This window comes from Lissotriton helveticus, chromosome 5_1 (genome assembly GCF_964261635.1).
Source record: "Lissotriton helveticus chromosome 5_1, aLisHel1.1, whole genome shotgun sequence".
Taxonomy (NCBI): Eukaryota; Metazoa; Chordata; class Amphibia; order Caudata; family Salamandridae; genus Lissotriton; species Lissotriton helveticus.
In genome coordinates, this window is record NC_136065.1 from 1,617,129,132 (window position 1) to 1,617,156,178 (window position 27,047).

General features: G+C 43.2%; 1 protein-coding gene across 1 annotated transcript in view; it reads left to right on the forward strand.

The window, feature by feature from the left end:
- The first annotated feature begins 545 nt into the window (after positions 1-545).
- The window catches only part of LOC144752735 (vomeronasal type-2 receptor 26-like), a 41,163-nt gene continuing 14,661 nt past the window's right edge, over positions 546-27,047 (forward strand). The window contains exons 1-3 of the mRNA XM_078640595.1: positions 546-731; positions 11,637-11,864; positions 22,574-22,697. Of these exons, the coding sequence (XP_078496721.1) occupies positions 546-731; positions 11,637-11,864; positions 22,574-22,697 (538 nt within the window). The remainder of the gene's footprint in view (positions 732-11,636; positions 11,865-22,573; positions 22,698-27,047) is intronic.

Genomic DNA, 27,047 nt, shown 5'->3' on the forward strand with positions numbered 1-27,047 from the left:
CACTGAACTCCAGTCAGGGATTGAGACCCTTGTTGTGAACTGATGTGGCTCAGCAGCGTGTAAAACAGGAGGCCTGGCTGAATACGATTGTTTCCAGTGGTGCATACATCACGGTAAGGAACGACTGAGGTGCAGTGAATCCGAGCCAGCACACTTTCTAGATGAAACCTGTGACCCACTGCAGTTGCAGGTTGGTGGCCCCTTGAGTCTGGGGACACACGTTCACTTCTTGCCACTTCTTGCCAGGAATCCTTGGCCCAGGGGGACCACAACGCCTAGCCTGCTTTGCTCCCTTGCGGCTGCCAGCATCATCAGGCAGCACCAGGAGGCGCTTTAAATCCAGTCCTGGGTCAAGGGCGGGCCCGTCTGCATCCGTCTGGGGCTGGGCTGCGCCTACTCGCTTGGCACTGCAACACAGTCAACACAGGCTACATGCAACGACTTGTGATGTTATCCGCCGTGAAGATTCCAAAGGCCCATATGAGGTAACGTTATTGCACTAGCTCCTGATTGCCAGCTACTTGGAGGCATCAGTTTAACACAACATGGAGAAGCGAAAGCCCACTCTAGCCAAAAAATCCACCAATACCAGTCTTGATGGCTTTCTGCAAAAGGAGGTGGGAGCTTTTAACAAAGAGATAGAGCACGTGGAAGCAGACTATCCCTGGCTCCACCACCTGAACTACCACCTGTTGACCAGCCATTATCTCCAAACAAGGACCCCCATATTGGTACAGTAGAAAGTACTTCGGACGATAGGCCTCAAGTCCCTATTGTTCCCATTGTAATTGTTCTATCACTGGGCAAGACACAAGGGCTATGGGATAATGAAGAAAGCCCTTGCATAACATCGACAGAGCCTGCTAAATTGCCCGTGACAGGAGGAAAGAGGAAGGAAACAGAGAAGGGAGGGACTGTCGGTAAAGTGAACAAAGCTAAAAGACCCAAACAAATTCATACTGCAGAAAAAGTTATTTAGTCATCTAGTGGAGGGATAGATAGTGGTGGGCAGGATAGACTTGATACCTTAACCGGAAAACTGAGTAACCTAATCCTGGAGGCCCTGGCCCCAATTTTGGCAAGACTAACTAAAATTGAGGAGCAACTAACTTGTTTGTAAAGCCCTAGTACCAGCATCAGTAGGATTAACTTTGCCACATATTTTAACTGAAAGGGGCCTAACGGCAAGGGGTATAGCCAAAGGAAATTGAGTCAGGTGATCCGAGGCTACATCTAATGGGACGGCCCCTAGGAAAGCACCACTTATTCTTAGCGTTATCCCCCCAAGCAGTGGCCGCATACAAGAAATCACAAACACTAGTACACTGGTGAAGTTAACAGAGAATCCTGTCCCCCATGAAAAACCCCTCCCGCAGAGACAACATTTGGGTCAGGGCGTCCGTCCCCAAATACCTCTAATGTAAGGGATGGTGGAAGAGCACCCTCTAGAGACATACAGTCCCATAGTCACTTACTTGGTATCCGGGGTTCGAGTCGAATTCTAGACCGATTACAACTGCCCCCAGAAAGCACCCCCTATACTTTGATTCTAACGGGAGTCCAGAGGTTATTTCCCAATCAAAAAGAAAGCTGCCAGAGTCTTATAAATAAAGCGACTCATTGGTGCTAAAAAAAAAACACTACCTCATTCTAATTGGTTTGAATATATTATTATGTCTAGGCGGGTGTGCTGGATTGGTGGCACTAAGAAAAGCAACATTGGAGGGGACTGTGTCATGCTTAAGTTTAGCGACGCAAAGTGTGTCTTTGATGTACTAAGCCAGTTGAAAGACTGACCCACCGAACAGATAAAGGCACAACCCTTGCATTTCTTTTACCCTCCAAGGCAGCTTTTACCCCCAAGCATACGCAAATCGGTCTAGACACATCATTGATGCCCCTATAAGCCCCTCTTCCTTTCCCCCTAATAGGTTTGAAGCCCTCTCAGACCTTGTAATGACCTGCTTTTCTCTATATGTTGGTGCTTCTGTCAGTCACCAGGCCATTACTTGCCACATCCTTTCTCAGGATTTTTGTTACTCCTACTATTGAGTATTCGCCCACCTACACATCCTGAGGGGTACAGATATCTGCAATCACTTACAAGTCCTGTTATTTGCACTGCTGTTTTAAATTTTATTAGAACAGCAATGGGCATTAGGAAACACTATGAAGTGCAATAAATGTTACGGCTATTATTACATCTATTTATAAGTATAATTTTAGCTTATAAAGGAACTTTTATCTTATTAATATTTTTTAAGAAAAAATGTGTATTTTAAATTTGTATTGCTTGATTGTGGAAACTTTTATGGCTGTGTGCCAAATGAAGTTAATTTGACTTGACTTGAGTTTGCAAAGTGTTAGTAAGTCTTAACCAATATATCTGATTCAATAATTAGTCTAAGGAACTGCTGATGACCTTCAAACTGGTATTGTTAAATGTCTATGTGTAGGTGTTTCCTTTTTTCAACTAAATCACCAAATTTAGTTTTGTAAGCATCTAAGATCCCAAAAAAACTTGATTTTAGATCTGGGGATGCATCATCAAGTTACTGTGCGGAGGCCACAGCTGAGCACCTGTGTTTTTATTCAGCCACTTTCTAAAAGGCAGAAATAAACTTAGAATTTCAGTGAATTAGTAAATGTGCTGCAGACAGCACAGCTCAGTAACAGTCGTGATTGCTTCTCTCATATTTTGGTTCTCGCATGCATTGAATCAAAGAAATTCTGAGTTAAATGCATGTTCTCTAGACTGAGCAAATGCATAAAAACACACAGCAATGCTGAGCACAAATACACACCTTGATACAGCTCCTGATGTCTCTTTAGTAGATTTGTAGTGGATAACTTTAATCTAAACCCCCTAAATTCCTAACTCCCTCTTTCGGTGTCCCTAAGCCCCAGCTACCCCCCCATCTCGCCCTTACCGCTTAGTCCTAAGCCTTATCATGTATAAAATTAATTTCTAGACTTGGGCCTACTTGTGGTGAGTAGTTGATTCTTTTACTAAGAGTTTATCGAAAGTCAGTGCCTTAGACAAGCAAAATAGAGAGGGGATAGCAAGCAACCCTGCTTAAGTTTATTTGTCGTATTCAATTTAGAAAGCAATATGTTGGTCTCATCCTCACCAAATTAGTACTCTGTAGTGCAAAGTGCAATTACTAACTAAGGTGAGAGCTGCCTGTGCCTCAGCCATATCATTGCAGTCCTACATGTTCTGTCAACTCTGTCACTTGAGTGATTAATCGATATAAGATGCATATATATTTCTACCAGCTGCTCCTCCCAACTTTCCAGCATCAAGAGGATCCCGATATTATCTAATGTTGAACATCCTTTACGAAAACCTGTTGAGTGCAATAGTTTACATTGTTCTTTTTGAGAATTTGTTTTCAAAAACGTTGCCGTCTATGCCCAATAACACTTTTAGACAATATATGTATCGCACATCTTTATCGCCCATGTATGTTTGGATTGCAGCAAAGACCCTTTCCATGGGAAGGGGAAAGATCCTGATTCTAGAAGGGTATTGCATATTAGGTTAGGACTTTTCTCCAGGCTATTGGATGGTTCTTACTAATATCTACATCATATATCTACATAACATCTACATCAAAGTAGCACCAGGATGCTCCGGTTGGAGCAGCTGTTGTGCTATACAAAACACCGCATTCAATCATTCAAAGTCACATGACCCAAGCTAGCCCTGTACGGATCAAGAAGGAATCATTAATATTAAATAAGTAAAATAGTTTTTTTCAACATTTTGTTAACAAAAATTAAAACTTCAGTACAATAACCCTCACCATTGTATCTCTAATGATCATTAAACAAGAAAACGATATTCAAACCAAAAAAAACAGTATTTGTAAGGATAATAGCAGAATGTTTAAAGTGCAGTGATGTGATAGGTTGGAGCCCAAATAATAAATTCATTTTTAGGATACTGTACAATGTAGCCAGTCAGTTCATTACTATATTATCTAGTCAAGTAGAGTTACAGCGGCAAATGGACTGCTCTTAAACTAGCCATCTCCCAAAAGTGAGTTCATCCACATAGGCTATTCACAAGGTGCAATAATAACCAATTTTAAATGTTTTTCCTTACATTGCAATATCAAAATTCAGTGCCTTAAGCTCAAAGCTGCCACGTGTATCTTTCACACTATCTTCATTACTTATGCACTCTGGTGAATTATAGGTAACCTTATACCCCTTGAGCTCAAAATCAATCAGTCAGCATTTGTAAAGTACACTCTGTTACCCACTAGTGGTATCTGCCTGCAAAACTGCTTATGTCAGTGGATGTGGAAACCGCAGCTTCCTCGATGGACGCCTGGCTAAAAACTGCCATTGATATTTGTCTCCCTGCTTCGTTAAAGAAAGGTGTGCCTCACAAGACTCCTGCTCCTTGGTATACAGAGACGCTAAAGGCCGAGAAATCCCGCTGTAAGAAGCTGGAACGCATTTGGCGGAAAGATTATTCTAAGCCATCAGCTCTTGCCTACAAAAGCGCCTTAAAAATCTACCACACAGCCTGTGCCTCTACTAGGGCCAATTTTGTGGCAAAATCTATAGAAGAGGCCCTTGACAAATCCAAAGTTTTGCTCGGCCTAGTCAAAAACCTTGCAGGGTCTCTTACCACAGCTAAAGCTCCCCCCTTGTCAAACCAAAGATGCGATGACATTGCCCAGTTTTTATAAATAAGGTGGACAAGATCCACCAGGAGATCTCCATTTGTAAGCTGGGACACAATCCTACGGTACAACCGACTCTCTTCAAGGAGGCCACTCGTCACCCGGCCCATATCCCTTGTCCGTTACTGACTTGGCCTGACCTAGAGCCTGACGGCCTCCTTGATACTCTCTGTAAAATAAAATCAGGTTCCCCTTTGGATCCTTTACCCATTGCCGTACTTAGGTCCCTTGATTCTCAGCAACTGTCAGCAATCTGCTCTACTTTGAATGTATCGCTTAAGACTGCCACAGTTCCGGCCATTTGGAAACACGCCATGGTCACGCCACTCTTGAAAAAGCCTTCTGCAGACCCCGAACTTCTCTCAAACTACCGCCCTATTTCACTGTTACCTGCTTTTTCTAAGGTGCTCGAACGCCACATTCATTGCCACCTGACCCAGTTTGTGACTTCTAATATCTTATTCCATCCTTCGCAGTCAGGATTCAGGTCAGGTTTCTAAACAGAAACGGCGCTCCTAGGCGTTACAGAGAATCTCCGTTCTTTGCTAGACAGAGGGGAGACGGCCGCACTGATATTACTTGATCTCAGCGCGGCGTTTGACACCATTTCCCACAAAATCCTCCTGGAAGCCTTAGCCAGCATGGGCGTTGAAGGATTGGCCCTGCGTCGGTTGGCCTCTTTTCTTGCTGATCGCACCTTTCAAATCTTTTCCCAATCCGCACCTCTAATGTTTACCCCCAACCTCACGGTGTCCCTCAAGGTTCTATCCTCAGCCCCCTTCTTTTCAATCTGTATGTCACCCCTCTAGCCCATATAGCAGACAGCGTCGGTCTTACTTTATTTACGTACGCTGACGACTCGCAGATTGTCTTTTCGCTCACCAAATCTGACAATGCCTCCACTTCTCTCCTCTCAGTTGGACTTAGTGAAATTGCCAATGGATGGACCATAACCTTCTTAAGTTGAATGGGGGTAAGACCGAGGTCCTTGTCCTGGGTCCTAAACTTGACCTATGGACTTCGAGGCACTGGCCTATCGAACTAGGCCCCCTTCCAGCACCTGTGGAACAGGTCCGTAATCTTGGTGTTGTTATTGACAGGGATCTGACAATGCAATGCCAAGTAAACAAGGTATCATCCACATGCTTCACCATTATATGTTGGTTGAGAAAGATCTTGTGGATGTTGCCTGTGGACACCCGGTGTTCAGTTGTGAGTGCATTGGTCACTTCCCGGTTGGATTATGGTAACATACTTTACCTGGGGGCGGCCAAGGCTGTCACGCGCCGCCTCCAGTTGGTACAAAACGCCGCAGCGCGTCTGCTTAGCGGATGCCGTAAAACCGACCATGTATCCAGCCACCTTCGTAAACTTCATTGGCTGAAGGTGGAAAACCGTGTGAAGTTCAAGGCACTTACCTATATGCACAAGATCAGGCAGAAGGTGGCCCCAAGCTATCTTCAGACCTTGGTGAAATCGTATTCTCCTACCCGTTCCCTCCGATCCTCCTCCCAAATTCTTTTCTCTGTGCCGAGGGTCAAACTTTCAAGAATGGGAGGCCATTCTTTTGCCTATTTGGGGCCTAAGTTATGGAACTCTCTCCCTCTGATCATTTGGTCGGAGGACAATCACTTTTGTTTCCGCAAAGCCGTTAAGACCTGGCTCTTTGATCAATAATTGCACCCGCCTCTACCTGACTCTATTAGCTGCACAATCTTAGCGCCAGGAAACCCTTAGGGGTAGCTGTCATGCTCTATAAACTTAAATAATAAATAAATAAATATCTGGGTGCTGTGTCTCTGTTGAAGATCCAGGTCTCGAGTCTCTTTCTGAAGTCTGCCAGCGATGGGGTTGTAGGAAGCTGGAGGGGAAGGTCGGATAAACATAATTTCTTTTTATATGCTATAGTCATTTATGTCTGAAGACTCCATACCAGTTGCAGGACAATTAAACATGCTTACCCGTATCTGTGTCTCTATGTGATGAGTTATTCTATGTTCAACACTACATTGTATAGGCTTTAATGCAATGCTTTAAATGTTTTTTTTTATCCAAATACACACAATGATTTCTGACCTCAATTGTTATGATATTCTGTAGCTCCTTTACTCAGAGTCCAAAATGCCACAGAGTAAAGGTAATTTGGGCCATATGTATCAAGCACATTTGCATTGCGAATGCGAATTTGCTAAATGGAATGTATTAAGCAAAATGTGGTGCAAAATTAGGAATCGCAAAATGTGCGATTCCTTATTTTGCAATTGCATTTAAGGAATCTCAAATTTTACGATTCCTTAAATGCAATGTATGTAGCAAAAAAATTTAGCAAAATGCCCTTAAGGAATCGCAAATTACCACCAACTTTTAGTTAGTGGTAAATTGCGAATTCCTTGAAAAATGCACATTTTTGCATTTTTTAAAGTGCCATGTGACGCACATACATGTCCTTAGGGCATGTATGTGCGCCACATGTGCACCCATGCATATTTCAGGGGTACAACAGGGTGTCCTTTGGACACCCCCGCATTCTTGAAATTATTCTCAATTTGCGATTCGCAAATTGCGAATCGCAAATTGAGAATAACTTCCTATTCATTCCTATGGGCCTCCTGGCCCATAGAAATGAATGGGAAAGTATGCCTTAATTGCGATTCGCAAATTGCTAATCGCAATTAAGGAATTTAAGTAATCGCAAAAAAAAATGTGATTTTGTACATACATACCAATTTGCGATTCTCAAATAGCGATTTCTTAAAAATCTCAATTTGGGAATCGCAAATGGGTATCTTGATACATATGGCCCTTAGTCTTGTGCTTTTTCCGCAATACTTGTTCTTCAAGTGAATATGATGGCGTGGCAAAGTATAAAATGTGTATCAATTATTTTCTCACTCTAACATACGGCTCCAAGAGAATCTCTCCATTTGCAATTAAGATTTATGGCTTTGGTTCTACCTAAATGAATTTTTTCTCAGAACATTTTCCAGAATTCCTTCTAAGTCCGAAGATAACTGCGGACTGGGTCCAAACCACTTCTTGTATCCAACTCCCGCTCAATCTCGGTCAGCCATATTTTTTTACTTTTACCTTTAAACATACATAATGTATTTAAATGTACTCTATTTTTGTAAACTGATGAGAGATGTTTTCATGTTTAGTGTTTTCACTTTATAACAGTTTTTGTGCAGCACAAATACTTTACGTATTAGCTCTAAGTTAAGCCTGCTGCTCTTTGTGGCAAGCTACCCAGCGTTAAGCACAGGTTAATTTAGTGACTTTTTGTGGTTCAAAGTGCCAGGGATTGTCGCTGTTGTTTGACAAAGGCTAACAGCCCAGTCAGTAAAACAACACAATTTCTCACACCAAATGGTAGAGTCAGATTTGTATTAAATATATGGGAAATGTAACTTTTAGAAAGAGACCTTCACCTTGCCTGAAGCTGCTGCAGACTAATTTAAATTAGTTCTACAGCCACTGCCTAGCATGTGACTGTCCTGAATGAAGTGCAAAGAGGGGTGAAAACTGCAACCAGAGAAGAGAAAATGTCCTGGGTATGGGGAGGTGTTTTACTTTCTCTTGCAGGAAGACTAGGTAGGTTGGACACAAGGACTTCATTAAGGGGTTTTGCCCTTTCACAAGTAAATCGAAGAGTAGACCTGAAAAAACAGCCTCTGTCCCCCTAACATCGATGGCATTAAACCCACTGGGAAGGATTTTATCCCCAGAAATGGTTTACATTAAACACTGAGGAGGGGGCTGCTTGTTTCACTGGCCATACACCTGGTGGGCACACAGGCTCTGCGCAAGGGAGAAATGATTTTTCCATCTTGAATTTTGAGAGTGAGTGTGTCAAGAACCCACTGACCTGAGCATCCACAAAAGTGAGTGAAGATGGCCCAGCCTATCTTCCCCCGGAACCGGTCCCAACCCATTATATTGAAGAAACAAAAACATATGTGCAGTAACCATTTCTAGGAAGAATGGAGGAGATAAGCGAAGGACCACAACGGACCAGGATATGGTCACACCCCTATCAAGGCTGTTCAAGGAATCCTTTCTGGCATATGCTATTGATAATAAAGCAAAAAATGAAAACCCATTAGTTGGTATACATATGCCTCCTATAAACCCACCCACACTGGCATGTCTCTGTTTAGGATTCTGCTTATCTTCCAACCAATAAAGTCTCCAACTGGCATCAATAGGAGGATAGTTAACCTCACTTGTCCTCTTTTTAATAGGCAAACTGCCAATATCCAAGGGATACAAAAATAACCAGGAAGTAAGGCTGCCCAAAAGGGTATAAAATAACTAGACAAATAATATGATTGAGAAAAGGACCCACCATCACATATATGGTTTCCACAAGTTCCCTGGACTTATTTCATCAGTGGTATTTTAAGCACAAAGGGTACGGGTTCATGAAAATATACCGTCCCATCCTGTGCATTCAGAGCAATATAAAAGGAAAACAGAGTGGCCAAAACATGATGTGTAAAATCCTGTTCTCAACTGGAAATAATCAGAGGCAGTGCACTCAAAGTGGGCAACAATGTACGGGAACTGTGCACTCACAGTAGGTAGCAAAATAACAAGGCTGAAAAGTGCCAGAGGTTCCAGCACAAAACTGTGACTGATACCTGTAGCATTCTCTATTGGAATTGTTATAGTACATTCTTGCTGTAACATTCTTTATGTGCTCAATGTAACTGTTATAACTTGTCTTCTGCTGGAGGTGGTTGTTTAAGCTGTCTCTCTACAATAAACTTCCTATCAACTTCCCTGTCTGCTTATTTGGATTACAACATAAATGATACCCTAGCAAGAACCACAAAAGATCTGGAAATCAGGAAGTGGATCGGTAGACAACAACTAGACCGTCAATCTCCAAGGTCTAATCACAGGACGTAGTGTGGGGGCGGGAACACAGGAGCCCAAAGAATTGAAGCTAAGCATGGTGTTGAGTCTGTCTATGATATTTATAGTGCATCATAACCCTTCCCATTAACAAGCTGCCCTTGATCATGCCGGGAGGCCGGCGTGAGAAGAATCCAACATTGAGTTCAGGTAACTAAGAAAAATAAAGAATTTGAGCACTATCAACATGCTCCTGTCCCTGTCCTCTCAACCGGACTGCTGAATGTGCACCATGCATGTTGCATGTGGCATAACAGAGGGGCACTGTTGGATTGTTTGCAGTCTGGCAAGCAGGAACTGCTTTTTAGTAGTTAGAGTTGCCACACAGGAACATTTTCCCCATTTGTTAGGAATTCCCCAGGAGTCACTCCTATCCACTGGATAGTGCCAAGCATAACTGTGCTACCTCAAAGCACCATCTCCAGAACACTTTCTGGACCTTTTGAAGATCAGAAGAGGACTAGACCTGATGTCTCTGACCTGTAAGGATCCCTTCTGGAGTGGATATGATCCCTATTGTAGCCAAGACAAAAAACTGAACTCCAAGTATCAGATGGCTGACCTCCTGTGTGTCTACCGTGACAAAACAATGTGCAAGATGCCTTTGTCCAGAATTATACACCGACTAGTGGCAACTGGACCTGGACTGGACTATGCTGCTGTCCTCTGCTTGGCACCCTAAGAGTCTCTAAGTTTCTCCCATGTGGTCCAGGTGCCTTAGAAATGTACTCCTGTGGTTATTTGGGGACCAGAAGAAAGTTTTACAAATTTTGAAAACTTTTCCTTCAGAGCTCTACTTTCACCGTTGGACCCGCCAGACAAAGTATCTGACTGGCTGTTCCAATGTGTCTAATTGAATTTCAGCTTCCTCCCTTCAGGGTTCTCAGCATGTCTGAAAAAATAACAACTAAGTACCATACTGCATTGAGATTGTGTTAAAAACTATCAGAGATAAATCTCCCATGCTCCAACATGCCTGAGCTCCAGCAGGACCAACCTGCTTCAAGTATCCTGGCTTTCGGTTCCACTGCAGCATCTACAATTTCAGAGGTGTCCTACTCAGGGAGGATTTCTCCTCTTAAAAAGGGTCTTAAATGACTTTTTGGGACTTAAACATTGTTAAAAAAAGTGAAAGTTGACCATTTTGACTTCCGTTCTTTTCACCTGAACCAATCTACTTATTGCATGCAACCAAGGCTCTAATGCTTTCAGCCTCAAATCGCTATTTCGATCCTGGTCTACCGCTGCCATAGACTATCATTGCATTTTGTGCTTTTTTGCATATCTCAAGTTTCCTCTATCAGAGTTTTGTTGTTTTGGCATATTTATGTTAATGAAATCTTAGTCTGGTTTACTAATTTGATTTTTTGTATTCATTGTTTTGACTTTATTACTGTTTTGGTTCGGCATAAATACTTCAAATTGCTCTAAACCTGTGTGCGCTATGGCCAAAGGGTTGAGCTCAGGTTCATTCAGTGACTTTGAGTGTACACCCTGCAAAGAATGTTAATATTACTTGAGGTGGGCCTAGATCATGAGCTAATAATGGCTAGATATCTGTTGGTATTGTGGTAACTAACACGAGGTTGGTATTCAAATATGGGTCAAGAGAGTGTATGTCTAGAAATGTTTACAGCTTGCCCTGTGCTCTTTAAATATCACATTATCTTTCGTATTTGTAAAAAATATTGAAGATAATGCTTTTGCTCAGTGGTGCCACTTTTAATCCTGAAGCTCAAGTCTGTTTCTTGTTATGTTTCCTCTGAATCACTGATATTACCTTATAAAAAAAATGAAAAAGTGTTAGTTATTTGCAAAAGGCATGGATCAGGCGTCTACTGTCTTACACAAAGTAAAAGTTCTTCTGGTGAATAAGTGCCCAATGAAGTTCCAGTGCCTTAGATAGTAAGTCACATTTCAGATAAACATGTGTTATCATACCACACAGGCCATTATGAAAGATGGCATTTGACAGGTCTCTAACGGTATTTTATGTTTCCTAAAATTCTAAATCTGTAGGTACTTCACTACCTTAGAAAGGTTCATTTTTTCACTAGTTCTGGAGAGGAAATATTCTTCGATGAGAATGGAGATCCTGCAGCTTTATATGATATTGTGAATTGGCAGATGTTTCCAGATGGAGTGGACACATTTTTGACAGTTGGACGTTTTGATTATCAACGGGAGCCAGGTCAACACATTTCTATAAATCCAGAGGCATTGCTTTGGTATTCAGTGGATTCAGGAGTAAGTAGTTGTAATTCCGTCTTTTCAAATAACTATGCACTAGACTGACTCGGTACCACACATGAAATTACATTCCTCCTTCACATGAAGCTAAAAAGCAGAATCTGACTCTGTCATTTATGTATTATTGCCTAATTTCACATGTTTGTGTAATCTTAAAAAAGCGATCCAATATGGTCCCATGCAAAATTAATTGATTGTTTCCAAATGAATTAACATACCTCATGGATTGAACATTCGATAAGAATTGTTGACAATTTGAACTGTACGGATTATTTAAGCATAATACATCCCATCATATATTAAAATATTTTTGGGCCTGACAGGGAATATAACTCACACTTTAGCCACTTTCAAACTGTAAGTATTAGACCTCAGTGCAGATATCGTCTGGAAACCGACTAAGTGACAAAATATCCCTAAGGTCCATTTAATGCCTGAAAAGTGAAGTCTTTTTTGGAATATGTGATAATATCATATTATTTTTCCATGACAATATAACCCAGTGGAGACGCAAAGCATATGGAAATAGTCCATCAAGCTCTTCAAATTATGTCCAAGGGGAAAGAATAAATGTGTAACTGATTACATTTCTGGGGATACATTTGTTTATTCAGCAGCAAGATGAACAGTATTAAAACTAATGTAGTTATGAAGATGGATTGCACAGATGTTCCTAGGTTCTCTCCACAGAGAGAACACACTGAATACAAATATTTTAGCTTTCACCCAACCGGCTCGGACATCCCTTCGACTTGGTAAAAGGACCCTCACCCACTATTCTTTCTAAGGGCATACTTTATCATTGAGTCCTCACATAGGCAGGCCCTATCCAGGCAGGCTCAACCTTGATAATCAAGGGAGCTCTTTTAGTCCGGGGATGGATGTATGAATACAATTTCCCAGGTGTTCCTTAACTGAGAAAGGCACTCATTATATGTGTGGTGTGGTGTGGTGTAAAATGTGGAGATTCTGAATGAACACAGGCTTAATTTTACAAAACCAATGTTTAACTGTTATATAACATGCCTTTTTAAAAAATCCTAGCTTATAATGATTAGAGTAAAAGGTCTTCTACCATGAGAGGATACCTAGAATTTGTATGGCGGATGGCACCAATGCGTACCCACTGTTGGGGGTGCCCTTGCGCGAGACGTACCCATTCAGTCAATGGGAGACCATATACGCGTCGTACGACCGGCTCCCATTGACTTGTATGGGAGTCCGACCGAACCTAGCCCGACTGCATACGGCCACATAGTACCTGCTCGGTCGGACTGCAGGAGTCCGGATCAGTAGAAAAACACCCCAGATCCGGCTGGGTTGGAGAGCTTTCCGACCCAGATCAGAATCGGCCCATAAGTGGTGTAACAAGAGAGAAAAAACATGAAAATTGTTGCAGCATTTTACCAATCTACACAATTCAAAATCTTCCCCATGCAATTTCTCTTTACTGATATTAAACACTATCCATCAAATAAATATAAAAGTATGGATTCCATTGGAATCTTATAAAACCTCAAAAAATACATAGTACACATTGCCATACGATAATAAGAATAGCAGTAAAAAAGCAACATTTTTTAATGAGGCTTTAAAATGATGATGAGGAGGTGAATTGTATGGTGCGCCCCTGTGCAATAAATGCGAAAACACATGACAACGATAACTAATCCCTTCACATGTTGTTGGAATTTCATTTAGAACACAGACCCTTTTTTGCCTCACTTTATCTTAATACTCAAAGTAAGATTTGACCGATGGAATATGCAAATACTGGAGACTACCATGTAAATGGTTTCCATATTTGTGACATATTTAAGTAACTTTTGTAACAGATTAGTGCTAAACAAATTTGGAAATGTTGACCATAAAAATATATTATAACGATACCAAGGGGGATGATGGACGGAGCATTGAGAAAATCAAACACTCACCCCCAGTCAACTGATCTGGGTTTAATCCACCACCCCCGTTCAGACATGGCCATATGCAAATCAGTGTGACCCTGTGCCTCATAGGAGCAGTCCAGTCCGAACTGCCAAGCCACGTCTACAATGGACCGGAAACAAGCATCCTGGGACCGATTTCAGATTTATAATCCTCATCAGCCATGCTATCTTGAATCCAGTAGCAGAGTGAGCAAGGGATCCACGTCTGGGCATACCCTGCCAACTTAGGGCGAACAAAGCAATACCAAAGGGGATGATGGACGGAGCGTTTGAGCAAATCAAACACTCACCCCCAGTCAACTGATCCGGGTTTAATCCATCACCATTCTTTAGCTCACTCCACCATCCCAGTTCAGACATGGCCATATGCAAATCAGTCTGACCCTGTGCCTCATGGGAGCAGTCCCGACCGAACTGCCAAGCCATGTCTTCACTGGACTGGAAACAAGCATCCTGGGACCGGTTTCGGATTCATAATCCTCATCAGCCAGGCTATCTTGAATCCAGTGGCAGAGTGAACAAGGGACCCACGTCTAGGCATACCCTGCCAACTTAGGGCGAATAAAGCGATACCAAAGGGGATGATGGATCGAGCATTTGAGCAAATCATAATCTCACCCCCAGTCAAATGATCTGGGTTTAATCGATCACCATTCTTTAGCTCACTCCACCACCCCAGTTCAGACATGGCCATATGCAAATCAGTCTGACCCTTAGCCTCATGGGAGCAGTGCAGCCCAAACAGCGAAGCCATGTTTTCATTGGACTGGAAACAGGCATCCTGGGACCAGTTTCAGATTCATAATCCTCATCAGCCGGGCTATCTTGAATCCAGTGGCAGAGTGAGCAAGGGACCCACGTCCGGGCATACCCTGCCAACTTAGTGCGAACAAAGCGATACCAAAGGTGATGATGGATGGAGCGTTTGAGCAAATCAAACATTCACCCCCAGTCAAGTGATCTGAGTTTAATACATCACCATTCTTTAGCTCACTCCACCACCCCAGTTCAGACATGACCATATGCAAATCAGTCTGACCCTGTGCTTCATGGGAGCAGTCCAGCCCGAACTGCCAAGCCATGTCTTCACTGGACCGGAAACAAATATCCTGGGACCGGTTTCGGATTCACAATCCTCATCAGCCAGGCTGTCTTGAATCCAGTGGCGTAGGGAGCAAGGGATCCATGTCTGGGCATACTCTGCCAACTCAGGGCGAACAAAGCGATACCAAAGCGGATGATGGACGGAGCGTTTGAGCAGATCAAACACTAACTTCCAGTCAACTGATCTGGGTTTAATCCATCACCACTCTATCTTTAGCTCACTCCACGACCCCAGTTCAGACATGACCATATGCAAATCAGTCTGACCCTGTGCCTCATGGGAGCAGCCAGCCCAAACTGCCAAGCCATGTCTTCACTGGACCGGAAACAAGCACCTGGGACCGGTTTCGGATTCATAATCCTCATTAGCCAGGCTATCTTGAATCCAGTGGTAGAGGGAGCAAGGGACCCACGTCTGGGCATACACTGCCAACTTAGGACGAACAAAGCGATACCAAAGCGGATGAAGGATGCAGTGTTTGAGCAGATCAAACACTCTCCCCAAGTCAACTGTTCTAGGTTTAATCCATCACCATTCTTTAGCTCACTCCACCACCCCAGTTCAGACATGGCCATATGCAAATCAGTCTGACCCTGTGCCTCATGGGAGCAGTCCAGCCCAAACAGCCAAGCTATTTCTTCACTGGACCAGAAACAAGCATCCTGGGACCGGTTTCGGATTCATAATCCTCATCAGCCAGGCTATCTCGAATCCAGTGGCAGAGTGAGCAAGGGACCCATGTCTGGGCATACCCTGCCAACTGAGGGCGAACAAAGCGGTACCAAAGGGGATGATGGACGGGAGCGTTTGAGCATATCAAACACTAACCCCCAGTCAACTGATCTGGGTTTAATCCATCACCATTCTTTAGCTCACTCCACCACCCCAGTTCAGACATGGCCATATGCAAATCAGTCTGACCCTTAGCCTCATGGGAGCAGTGCAGCCCAAACTGCGAAGCCATGTTTTCATTGGACTGGAAACAGGCATCCTGGGACCAGTTTCAGATTCATAATCCTCATCAGCCGGGCTATCTTGAATCCAGTGGCAGAGTGAGCAAGGGACCCACGTCCGGGCATACCCTGCCAACTTAGTGCGAACAAAGCGATACCAAAGGGGATGATGGATGGAGCGTTTGAGCAAATCAAACATTCACCCCCAGTCAAGTGATCTGAGTTTAATACATCACCATTCTTTAGCTCACTCCACCACCCCAGTTCAGATATGACCATATGCAAATCAGTCTGACCCTGTGTTCATGGGAGCAGTCCAGCCCGAACTGCCAAGCCATGTCTTCACTGGACCGGAAACAAATATCCTGGGACCGGTTTCGGATTCACAATCCTCATCAGCCAGGCTGTCTTGAATCCAGTGGGGTAGGGAGCAAGGGATCCATGTCTGGGCATACTCTGCCAACTCAGGGCGAACAAAGCGATACCAAAGCGGATGATGGACGGAGCGTTTGAGCAGATCAAACACTAACTTCCAGTCAACTGATCTGGGTTTAATCCATCACCACTCTATCTTTAGCTCACTCCACGACCCCAGTTCAGACATGACCATATGCAAATCAGTCTGACCCTGTGCCTCATGGGAGCAGCCAGCCCAAACTGCCAAGCCATGTCTTCACTGGACCGGAAACAAGCACCTGGGACCGGTTTCGGATTCATAATCCTCATTACCCAGGCTATCTTGAATCCAGTGGTAGAGGGAGCAAGGGACCCACGTCTGGGCATACACTGCCAACTTAGGACGAACAAAGCGATACCAAAGCGGATGAAGGATGCAGTGTTTGAGCAGATCAAACACTCTCCCCAAGTCAACTGTTCTAGGTTTAATCCATCACCATTCTTTAGCTCACTCCACCACCCCAGTTCAGACATGGCCATATGCAAATCAGTCTGACCCTGTGCCTCATGGGAGCAGTCCAGCCCAAACAGCCAAGCTATTTCTTCACTGGACCAGAAACAAGCATCCTGGGACCGGTTTCGGATTCATAATCCTCATCAGCCAGGCTATCTCGAATCCAGTGGCAGAGTGAGCAAGGGACCCATGTCTGGGCATACCCTGCCAACTGAGGGCGAACAAAGCGGTACCAAAGGGGATGATGGACGGGAGCGTTTGAGCATATCAAACACTAACCCCCAGTCAACTGATCTGGGTTTAATCCATCACCATTCTTTAGCTCACTCCACCTCCCCAGTTCAGACATGGCCATATGCAAATCAGTCTGACCCTGTGCCTCATGGGAGCAGTCCACCCGAACTGCCAAGCCATGTCTTCACTGGACCAGGAACAAGCATCCTGGGACCGGTTTCGGATTCATAATCCTCATCAGCCGGGCTATCTTGAATCCAGTGGCAGAGTGAGCAAGGGACCCACGTCTGGGCATACCCTTCCAACTTAGGGTGAACAAAGCGATACCAAAGGGGATGATAGACGGAGCGTTTGATCAAATCAAACACTCACCCCGAGTCAACTGATCTGGGTTTAATCCATCACCATTCTTTAGCTCACTCCACCATGCCAGTTCAGACATGGCCACATGCAAATCAGTCTCACCCTGTGCCTCATGGGAGCAGTCCGCCCGAACTGCGAAGCCATGTCTTCACTGGATTGGAAATAAGCATCTTGGGACCGGTTTCGGATTCATAATCCTCATCAGCCAGGCTATCTTGAATCCAGTGGCAGAGTGAGCAAGGGACCCACGTCTGGGCATACCCTGCCAACTTAGGGTGAACAAAGCGATACCAAAGAGGATGATGGATGGAGCGTTTGAGCAAATCAAACACTCACCCCCAGTCAAGTTATCTGGGTTTAATCCATCACTATTCTTTAGCTCACTCCACCACCCCAGTTCAGACATGGCCATATGCAAATCAGTCTGACCCTGTGCCTCACGGGAGCAGTCCAGCCCAAACAGCCAAGCTATTTCTTCACTGCACCAGAAACAAGCATCCTGGACCGGTTTCAGATTCATAATCCTCATCAGCCAGGCTATCTCGAGTCCAGTGGCAGAGTGAGCAAGGGACCCATGTCTGGGCATACCCTGCCAACTTAGGGCGAACAAAGCGGTACCAAAGGGGATGATGGACGGGAGCGTTTGAGCATATCAAACACTAACCCCCAGTCAACTGATCTGGGTTTAATCCATCACCATTCTTTAGCTCACTCCACCTCCCCAGTTCAGACATGGCCATACGCAAATCAGTCTGACCCTGTGCCTCATGGGAGCAGTCCACCCGAACTGCCAAGCCATGTCTTCACTGGACCAGGAACAAGCATCCTGGGACCGGTTTCGGACTCATAATCCTCATCAGCCGGGCTATCTTGAATCCAGTGGCAGAGTGAGCAAGGGGCCCACGTCTGGGCATACCCTTCCAACTTAGGGTGAGCAAAGCGATACCAAAGGGGATGATAGACGGAGCGTTTGATCAAATCAAACACTCACCTCGAGTCAACTGATCTGGGTTTAATCCATCACCATTCTTTAGCTCACTCCACCACGCCAGTTCAGACATGGCCACATGCAAATCAGTCTCACCCTGTGCCTCAAGGGAGCAGTCCGCCCGAACTGCGAAGCCATGTCTTCACTGGACTGGAAATAAGCATCCTGGGACCGGTTTCGGATTCATAATCCTCATCAGCTAGGCTATCTTGAATCTAGTGGCAGAGTGAGCAAGGGACCCACGTCTGGGCATACCCTGCCAACTTAGGGTGAACAAAGCGATACCAAAGAGGATGATGGATGGAGCGTTTGAGCAAATCAAACACTCACCCCCAGTCAAGTTATCTGGGTTTAATCCATCACTATTCTTTAGCTCACTCCACCACCCCATTCAGACATGGCCACATGTAAATCAGTCTGACCCTGTGCTTCATGGGAGCAGTCCAGCCCGAACTGCCAAGCCATGTCTTCACTGGACCGGAAACAAGCATCCTAGGACCGGTTTTGGATTCATAATCCTCATCAGTCAGGCTATCTTCAATCGGATGTATGACGTTACAACGCATACTTTTACAACGCCTACCTTTACCACGCAATTTTTACAACGCAGGATCCATTACAACGAAGTACCATTACAACGCATGTTTTTACAACGCAGATACCTTTACAACGCATACCATTACAACGTAAGTATTGGTAAGTTTATAATATTTTTTTTAATGTAAATTAATTAAAATTAATATAATTTAATTTAATTTAATTTAATTTAATTTAATTTAATTAATTTAATTTAAATTTTATTTTATTTCATTTTTACCATGTACCCCTGTACCCCAAAACCCAAACCTAGCCCTGAACCCTAAAAATACCCCTTTACCCAAAAACCCAAACCTAGCCCTGAACCCTAAAAATACCCCTTTACCCAAAAACCCAAACCTAGCCCTGAACCCTAAAAATACCCCTATACCCAAAAACCCAAACCTAGCCCTGAACCCTAAAAATACCCCTTTACCCAAAAACCCAAACCTAGCCCTGAACCCTAAAAATACCCCTTTACCCAAAAACCCAAACCTAGCCCTGAACCCTAAAATACCCCTTTACCCAAAAACCCAAACCTAGCCCTGAACCCTAAAAATACCCCTTTACCCCAAAACCCAAACCTAGCCCTGAACCCTAAAAATACCCCTTTACCCAAAAACCCAAACCTAGCCCTGAACCCTAAAAATACCCCTTTACCCAAAAACCCAAACCTAGCCCTGAACCCTAAAAATACCCCCTTACCCAAAAACCCAAAGCTAGCCCTGAACCCTAAAAATACCCCTTTACCCAAAAACCCAAACCTAGCCCTGAACCCTAAAAATACCCCTTTACCCAAAAACCCAAACCTAGCCCTGAACCCTAAAAATACCCCCTTACCCAAAAACCCAAAGCTAGCCCTGAACCCTAAAAATACCCCTTTACCCAAAAACCCAAACCTAGCCCTGAACCCTAAAAATATCCCTTTACCCAAAAACCCAAACCTAGCCCTGAATTCTAAAATTACCCCCTTACCCAAAAACCCAAACCTAGCCCTGAACCCTAAAAATACCCCATTTACCCAAAAACCCAAACCTAGCCCTGAACCCTAAAAATACCCCTTTACCCAAAAACCCAAACCTAGCCCTGAACCCTAAAAATACCCCTTTACCTAAAAACCCAAACCTAGCCCTGAACCCTAAAAATACCCCTTTACCCAAAAACCCAAACCTAGCCCTGAACCCTAAAAATACCCCCTTACCCAAAAACCCAAACCTATCCCTGAACCCTAAAAATACCCCTTTACCCAAAAACCCAAAGCTAGCCCTGAACCCTAAAAATACCCCTTTACCCAAAAACCCAAACCTAGCCCTGAACCCTAAAAATACCCCCTTACCCAAAAACCCAAACCTAGCCCTGAACCCTAAAAATACCCCTTTACCCAAAAACCCAAACCTAGCCCTGAACCCTAAAAATACCCCTTTACCCAAAAACCCAAACCTAGCCCTGAACCCTAAAATACCCCTTTACCCAAAAACCCAAACCTAGCCCTGAACCCTAAAAATACCCCTTTACCCAAAAACCCAAACCTAGCCCTGAACCCTAAAAATACCCCTTTACCCAAAAACCCAAACCTAGCCCTGAACCCTAAAAATACCCCTTTACCCAAAAACCCAAACCTAGCCCTGAACCCTAAAAATACCCCCTTACCCAAAAACCCAAAGCTAGCCCTGAACCCTAAAAATACCCCTTTACCCAAAAACCCAAACCTAGCCCTGAACCCTAAAAATATCCCTTTACCCAAAAACCCAAACTTAGCCCTGAATTCTAAAAATACCCCCTTACCCAAAAACCCAAACCTAGCCCTGAACCCTAAAAATACCCCATTTACCCAAAAACCCAAACCTAGCCCTGAACCCTAAAAATACCCCTTTACCCAAAAACCCAAACCTAGCCCTGAACCCTAAAAATACCCCTTTACCTAAAAACCCAAACCTAGCCCTGAACCCTAAAAATACCCCTTTACCCAAAAACCCAAACCTAGCCCTGAACCCTAAAAATACCCCCTTACCCAAAAACCCAAACCTATCACTGAACCCTAAAAATACCCCTTTACCCAAAAACCCAAAGCTAGCCCTGAACCCTAAAAATACCCCTTTACCCAAAAACCCAAACCTAGCCCTGAACCCTAAAAATACCCCCTTACCCAAAAACCCAAACCTAGCCCTGAACCCTAAAAATACCCCTTTACCCAAAAACCCAAACCTAGCCCTGAACCCTAAAAATACCCCTTTACCCAAAAACCCAAACCTAGCTCTGAACCCTAAAAATACCCCTTTACCCAAAAACCCAAACCTAGTCCTGAACCCTAAAAATACCCCTTTACCCAAAAACACAAACCTAGCCCTGAACCCTAAAAATACCCCTTCACCCAAAAACCCGAACCTATAATATTTTTAATAAAATTATATACTTACCAATACTTACGTTGTAATGGTATGCGTTGTAAAGGTATCTGCGTTGTGAAAACATGCGTTGTAATGGTACTTCGTTGTAATGGATCCTGCGTTGTAAAAATTGCGTGGTAAAGGTAGGTCGTTGTAAAAGTTGCGTGGTAAAGGTTTTATACCTCTTCAATCCAGTGGCAGAGTGAGCAAGGGACCCACATCTGAGCATACCCTGCTAACTTAGGGCGAACAAAGCGATACCAAATGGGATGATGGATGGAGTGTTTGAGCAAATCAAACACTCACCCCAGTCAACTGATATGGGTTTAATCCATCATCATTCTTTAGCTCACTCCACCACCCAAGTTCAGACATGGCCATGTGCAAATCAGTCTGAACTTGTGCCTCATGGGAACAGTCGAGCCCAAACTGCCAAGCCATGTCTTCCCTGGACTGGAAAAAGCAGCCTGGGACCAGTTTCGGGTTCATAACTCTCATCAGACTTTAACCTTCATGTTTTTTCAGTTATTTTCTGTGGTTTTATTAATCACCTTTACCCAATTACCTCTCTGAGCACAGCTTTTGAGCAAATGCAATAGAGAATTTAACACATCACCTTGATTTAAGGCATGGATTCAGAACAAAGGTGTGAGACGGACAGCAAATCCATCCAATCATGATCAACAGGCTGACCGAAACCACATTCAATACAGGCACTGGAAGCAGCAGTTCTGGTCATGAGACAGCTAAAGCTGACTGTATCTGAGAACTAAAAGGAAGTTTGCATATATAATTATACTAATAATTACATATATCTATTGATGAGAGTCATTAAGTATAGTTTTCAGTTTGCAAATAATTACAATTAATGATGACAGAATTCAAATAACTTCATTTATCAAACAGACAATTTGGGTTATTCTGTATTTGATGTTTGTTGATAGTGAATGACTGCCTGTGAAGCCACTATAACCCGTTTCATGCGCCGCCGATTTTGCGGAAGTGCGGCACTTCCACAAAACGGGCGGGGCCACGTCGGCCATTGGCCGACGGCAGCACTGGGCAGGTAGTGCTGCTGTCCGCCAATGGCCAACAGCAGCATGGAAGGGTTTAAAGCTTTGATCACTAATATACGTTTCTTTCCTATTTTGCAATGTAGCTGTCTTGTCATCCTAAGGAAATCCTGTGTGACAAATGTGGCATGTTCTAGAACTTATTGATATATATCAATTATGTTTTAGGTTCCACAGTCAGTCTGTAGTGCAAGCTGTACTCCTGGGTTTCGCAAGTCTGCCATTCAAGGTCAACCAGCCTGCTGTTTTGATTGTGTTCCATGTGCTAATGGTGAGATCACAAATGAAACTGGTGAGAAATGGTTTTACTACTATACAGTTTCGCACAGACTACTAAGATTCATAACTCTTGCATTACCTTATCATGCTTTCTTTATTTAAATGAAATTCTTAAATGAGAACACAGATGTGATTGGAATGATTTGGAATAATTTAAAGATGTTTCACCGAAAAACATGTCATGAGAGAGTTCCAATGAAACATAATTGTAACTTTTAATATTTAGCAATCAAAATTAAATTTCCTTCCATTATATTGTAAACATCTCAATGCACTTGATCTTGAAGTTAAATTTACAAACAAAAAATGTGAAATACACAAAAGTTAGACGCAAGAAGAGGAGGACAAGATTCCTTCAGCATTATAAATGTATTACTAAAATCCTCTATACATGATAAAACCAATATTTAATGTCTGGCATATTCAGGTTCCATACCATTGATGCCAGGTATTATCTTTTGTGAAGAGATTAATGTAGTTCTTTCACAAATCAAGTTTTTTTAAATCCAAAATTGCCTTTTACTCTACTATCTTTAACTGTGATTCTTTTAGACAATACTTGGTTGTAATTTCTAAGCATATGACTAAATGTATTATATAAGCACCATTTCACTTTTATCTAGCTTTACGTATGTAACAATTCTACAAATGAAGTCTACATTTGACTGATTGTATCTTCAACAATCATTATTTTCATTGAGCTATAATTTGGACTTTTTCATGAACTTTTTCATAGGTGTCTTTTGCATATCTCTTAACAACGGGAGAGGGAGGGAGGAGTACACTCTCAGTCCCGCAGGTAAATGTATTTCAAACAACAGAAGAGTGTAATTCAATAAATGTATACAAGCACAAAAGGGAGAAAGATGAAAAAACAAATCTCATTAGATTTTTACAGAAAGCCCTCACTCACCACCCTGGTTGGTGACATGCTTCATCATTGGGCCCACCGGGAGAAGCCGAATGCCTCCCCGGTGTGCTACCACGCCAGGATACTGCGGAGCTGGTTATTTGTAAAGGTTGTGTGAAAAAGTAAAAAATTTCCAGATTGTGTCTCACATAAAAATTGTATTCTGTGGCCAATCTGACATATTAAAACGATGTGTTGGGAAATTACCAAATACATTGTTTGGAGATTTCCACTTAAAGTGGGGTCAACATGTTTCTGCCCTTTATGTGTAATTTACTGGGCATTCGTCAGGACCATGGGGAGTGTACCTCGGCTGTATGGGTGCGCTAAGGCCCACCCTAACCTGAGGAAGTAAAAGTTAAAAAATGGTGTAAAAACTAGGAGGTGCAAGAAAAACAAAAAGAACAAACCAACAAGTTGTGGGAATTTACCTCAAAATCAGAGGAACCTGTATAGTCTGGAAAAAGAGAGTAAATGACATACTCACATATAGAAAGACAAAACACGTCGTTAGTCAAGTCTGTCACGTTGGTTCTCTTAAAAATCCGATCTCTGAGAGATGTGCTTGTGACTAGTCACTCAATGGTGACCATAATGCCATAGTAATATTTTAGTGGTAAATGCACTGGCCTTGAAGAGACAGACCGGTGACAAAGCATGCACAATGCAAGAAGAATGGCGTAAAGAGTGGCCCTCCACGCCGGTTATGGCGTTATATCGATACTCGTGGTTAGAGATCAATGGGCCAAAATGCGGGGCCAGTGCATAAAAGGTGACTAAAAATTGACCCTGCACAGTCGTAACGGCAATTATAACATATGGACTCTCACTTGTCAAGTAAAAGATCCACGCCTCATAGGTCTCGGGAGGAAGGAAGGACAATAAAATAACAGAAAAGGAGTTAAACTAAACTCTGTAAAAAGATGCACGAGGCATCGTGGAAAACTTAGCTGTCGAATGGGATGAAGTAGAACTGAAGCCCGCAACGCCTGACACCCGCTCGATACCTGCGTACTGCCTCTAACCGGACCTCGTGGATGTGGGTCGGTAGAGGAGGCATCGTTATTGTAGTTGCGATGGAAATGCTCGACCCGGAAGCGGTCCGTGGTAGCGAGCGTGTGTTGCGCGTGGACACCCAATCACGGGCCGTGTTCGTGCTTGCGCTGAAAAAAAGGCTAGAGTGCTAACCTTCTTGGGTGTCAGAGGTATCAATGGGCAAAAACTTTATGAAACGAAAAATGATTGTGGAGTGCTCCAAAATTGTTATGGAGTTTAAGCTAGACATTAGTACTAGTTAGATGATCAGAACGAGTGAGACTGGTACCAAATGGAGCGTGCAGAGCTAGATATGGACTATATAAATCAATCAAAATGTATTGACTAATCGTTAGTCCGAATAGAGGTATATTATATCAAATGAATCGAACTTTACTACCTAATTGTTAGTCTAAGTAGGGGTGTGTCCCGAAAGGAACAGTGGTTATATGTTAGGGGGGGCACAAGCCTTACCGCAAGTGCAACATGAAAAAAGTTGCTTGTTGTGGTGTGGAAATGTAATCATTCTTAACTTGTTACTTATGGATGACATTAGATTAATCTAAGTTATAGTCTCGTTCCTGTGTTTCCCATTCCTCAGTAAATGCTTGGAGCGAATGGGTCATGGCAATTTCATCAATATATTCATTTTGGGCAAAGAAATTGATAAAGGGCAAAAGGAGGATATGTTATCCAGAAACAGAGGAAACTACATGTTGAAAAAAGGACACTACGGTAGTTATTCCAATAAAGATAAGTTATTCCAAAAAAGGTAGTGATACTTAGTGCATGGTCTGGCAAAGAAACTGGATTATTGGTGTTTAAGTACTGCCGACCATGGTATCCCGTCATTCAGGCCATTCAGGTGTGTCCCCAATCGGAACACCCAGCGCTGTTCCTTTTCGAATAGTGCATTGGTGATATTTTTCCCAAAAGACACTTGTTCGATGATGGTGCAGTGTAAATCATTTGGGGTGTGATTGGAGAGGAGAAAATGTTCACTCATTTTTGTTGTCACCTTGCGACACCTGATGTTGCTGCGGTGTTCGCAAATACGTTGTTTAATTTTGCGAGTGCTCATGCCCACATATCTTTTCTGGCAAGGGCAGGTGATCAAATAAACCACATTGGTGGAGTTACAATTTGTGTGGACTCTTTGGGTCCAGAGTTTGCCAGGTTCCAAAGATAATTGATTGCCTTTGTCTAAAATGTTTATGGGGTAGCCTCTTGAGCTTAGTCTTTAGGTTAGGTCAGTGGCTTGTTCCCGGTAGTCCTTAGTGTTGCTACAGTTTCTCTGGATCCTTAGGTATTGGCCATATGGTAGATTTTCCCTAAGCGGTCTCGGATGGAAGCTCGAGAACTCCAGTAGGTTGTTTTTAGCAGTTGGCTTGTAGTGTGTGTTGGTGGTTAGGGTTGTACCACTCACTGTAATAACCACATCTAAGAACACCACTTCCTCTTTGCTCCTGCAGTGTGTACATTTCAAATTAGGGTCTAAGGTGTTTAGCCAATCAAAGAAATGTTCCAGTAGGGTTTCATCGCCTTTCCAGATGAGGAGTATATCATCTATATACCTCCTCCATAATCCTATGGAGGAGAAAAAGCGGCTACCTGTGGGCAGGATGTACTTTGATTCAAAATCATGGACATACAATCCTGCTACACTGGGGGCGAATGTACTGCCCTTTGAAGTCCCAGCGCTTTGTAGGTATAGTTTGCCCTTGTGTTCAAAGTAATTCTCTTTCAATGCTATAGTTGCACATTGCAGAATAAAGTCTTTAGGTGTTGTATATTCCCAAGTTGTGGAGTCGAGTGCTGATCCCAAAACTCTAAGTCTGTCATCTTGAGGAATACTTGTGTATAGACTTTCTATGTCTAGTGTTACAAGAATGATAGATCCTTCCTCAAAAGTAAAGTTTTGTAGGAGTTGTAGTAAACTCTTGGTGTCTTTGAGATAGGGGGTGGTACTCTGTTTTAAGGGTTTCAAAAAATGGTCACAGAACACTGAGAGTGGTTCCAGGAGTGACCCAATCCCCGACACAATCGGTCTACCTGGTGGGGGGGTTTTGTTCTTGTGCGTTTTCGGCAGGGTGTAAAAATACAGTATTACATTATCTCCCACCGTAAGAAACGCCGCCTTATGTCTGGAGACATAATCGTTCTCTTCTGCTTCCTTAACTAGGTCATGAATGCGTGATTTCAGTTCTGGTGTTGGATCTATCGAAAGAGGGGTGTAGTTGGTTCTATTATCCAGAAGGGTAAGACATACTTTGTCATAATCAGATGTATTCTGGATGACAATACCACCCCGTTATCAGCAGGTTTGATGGTAATGTCTTTGTTTTTCTGTAGGTCTTGAAGAGCTTGATATTCTAGTGCAATGAAGTTCTTAAAAGTTGTGGGCACTTGTAGGGCTTC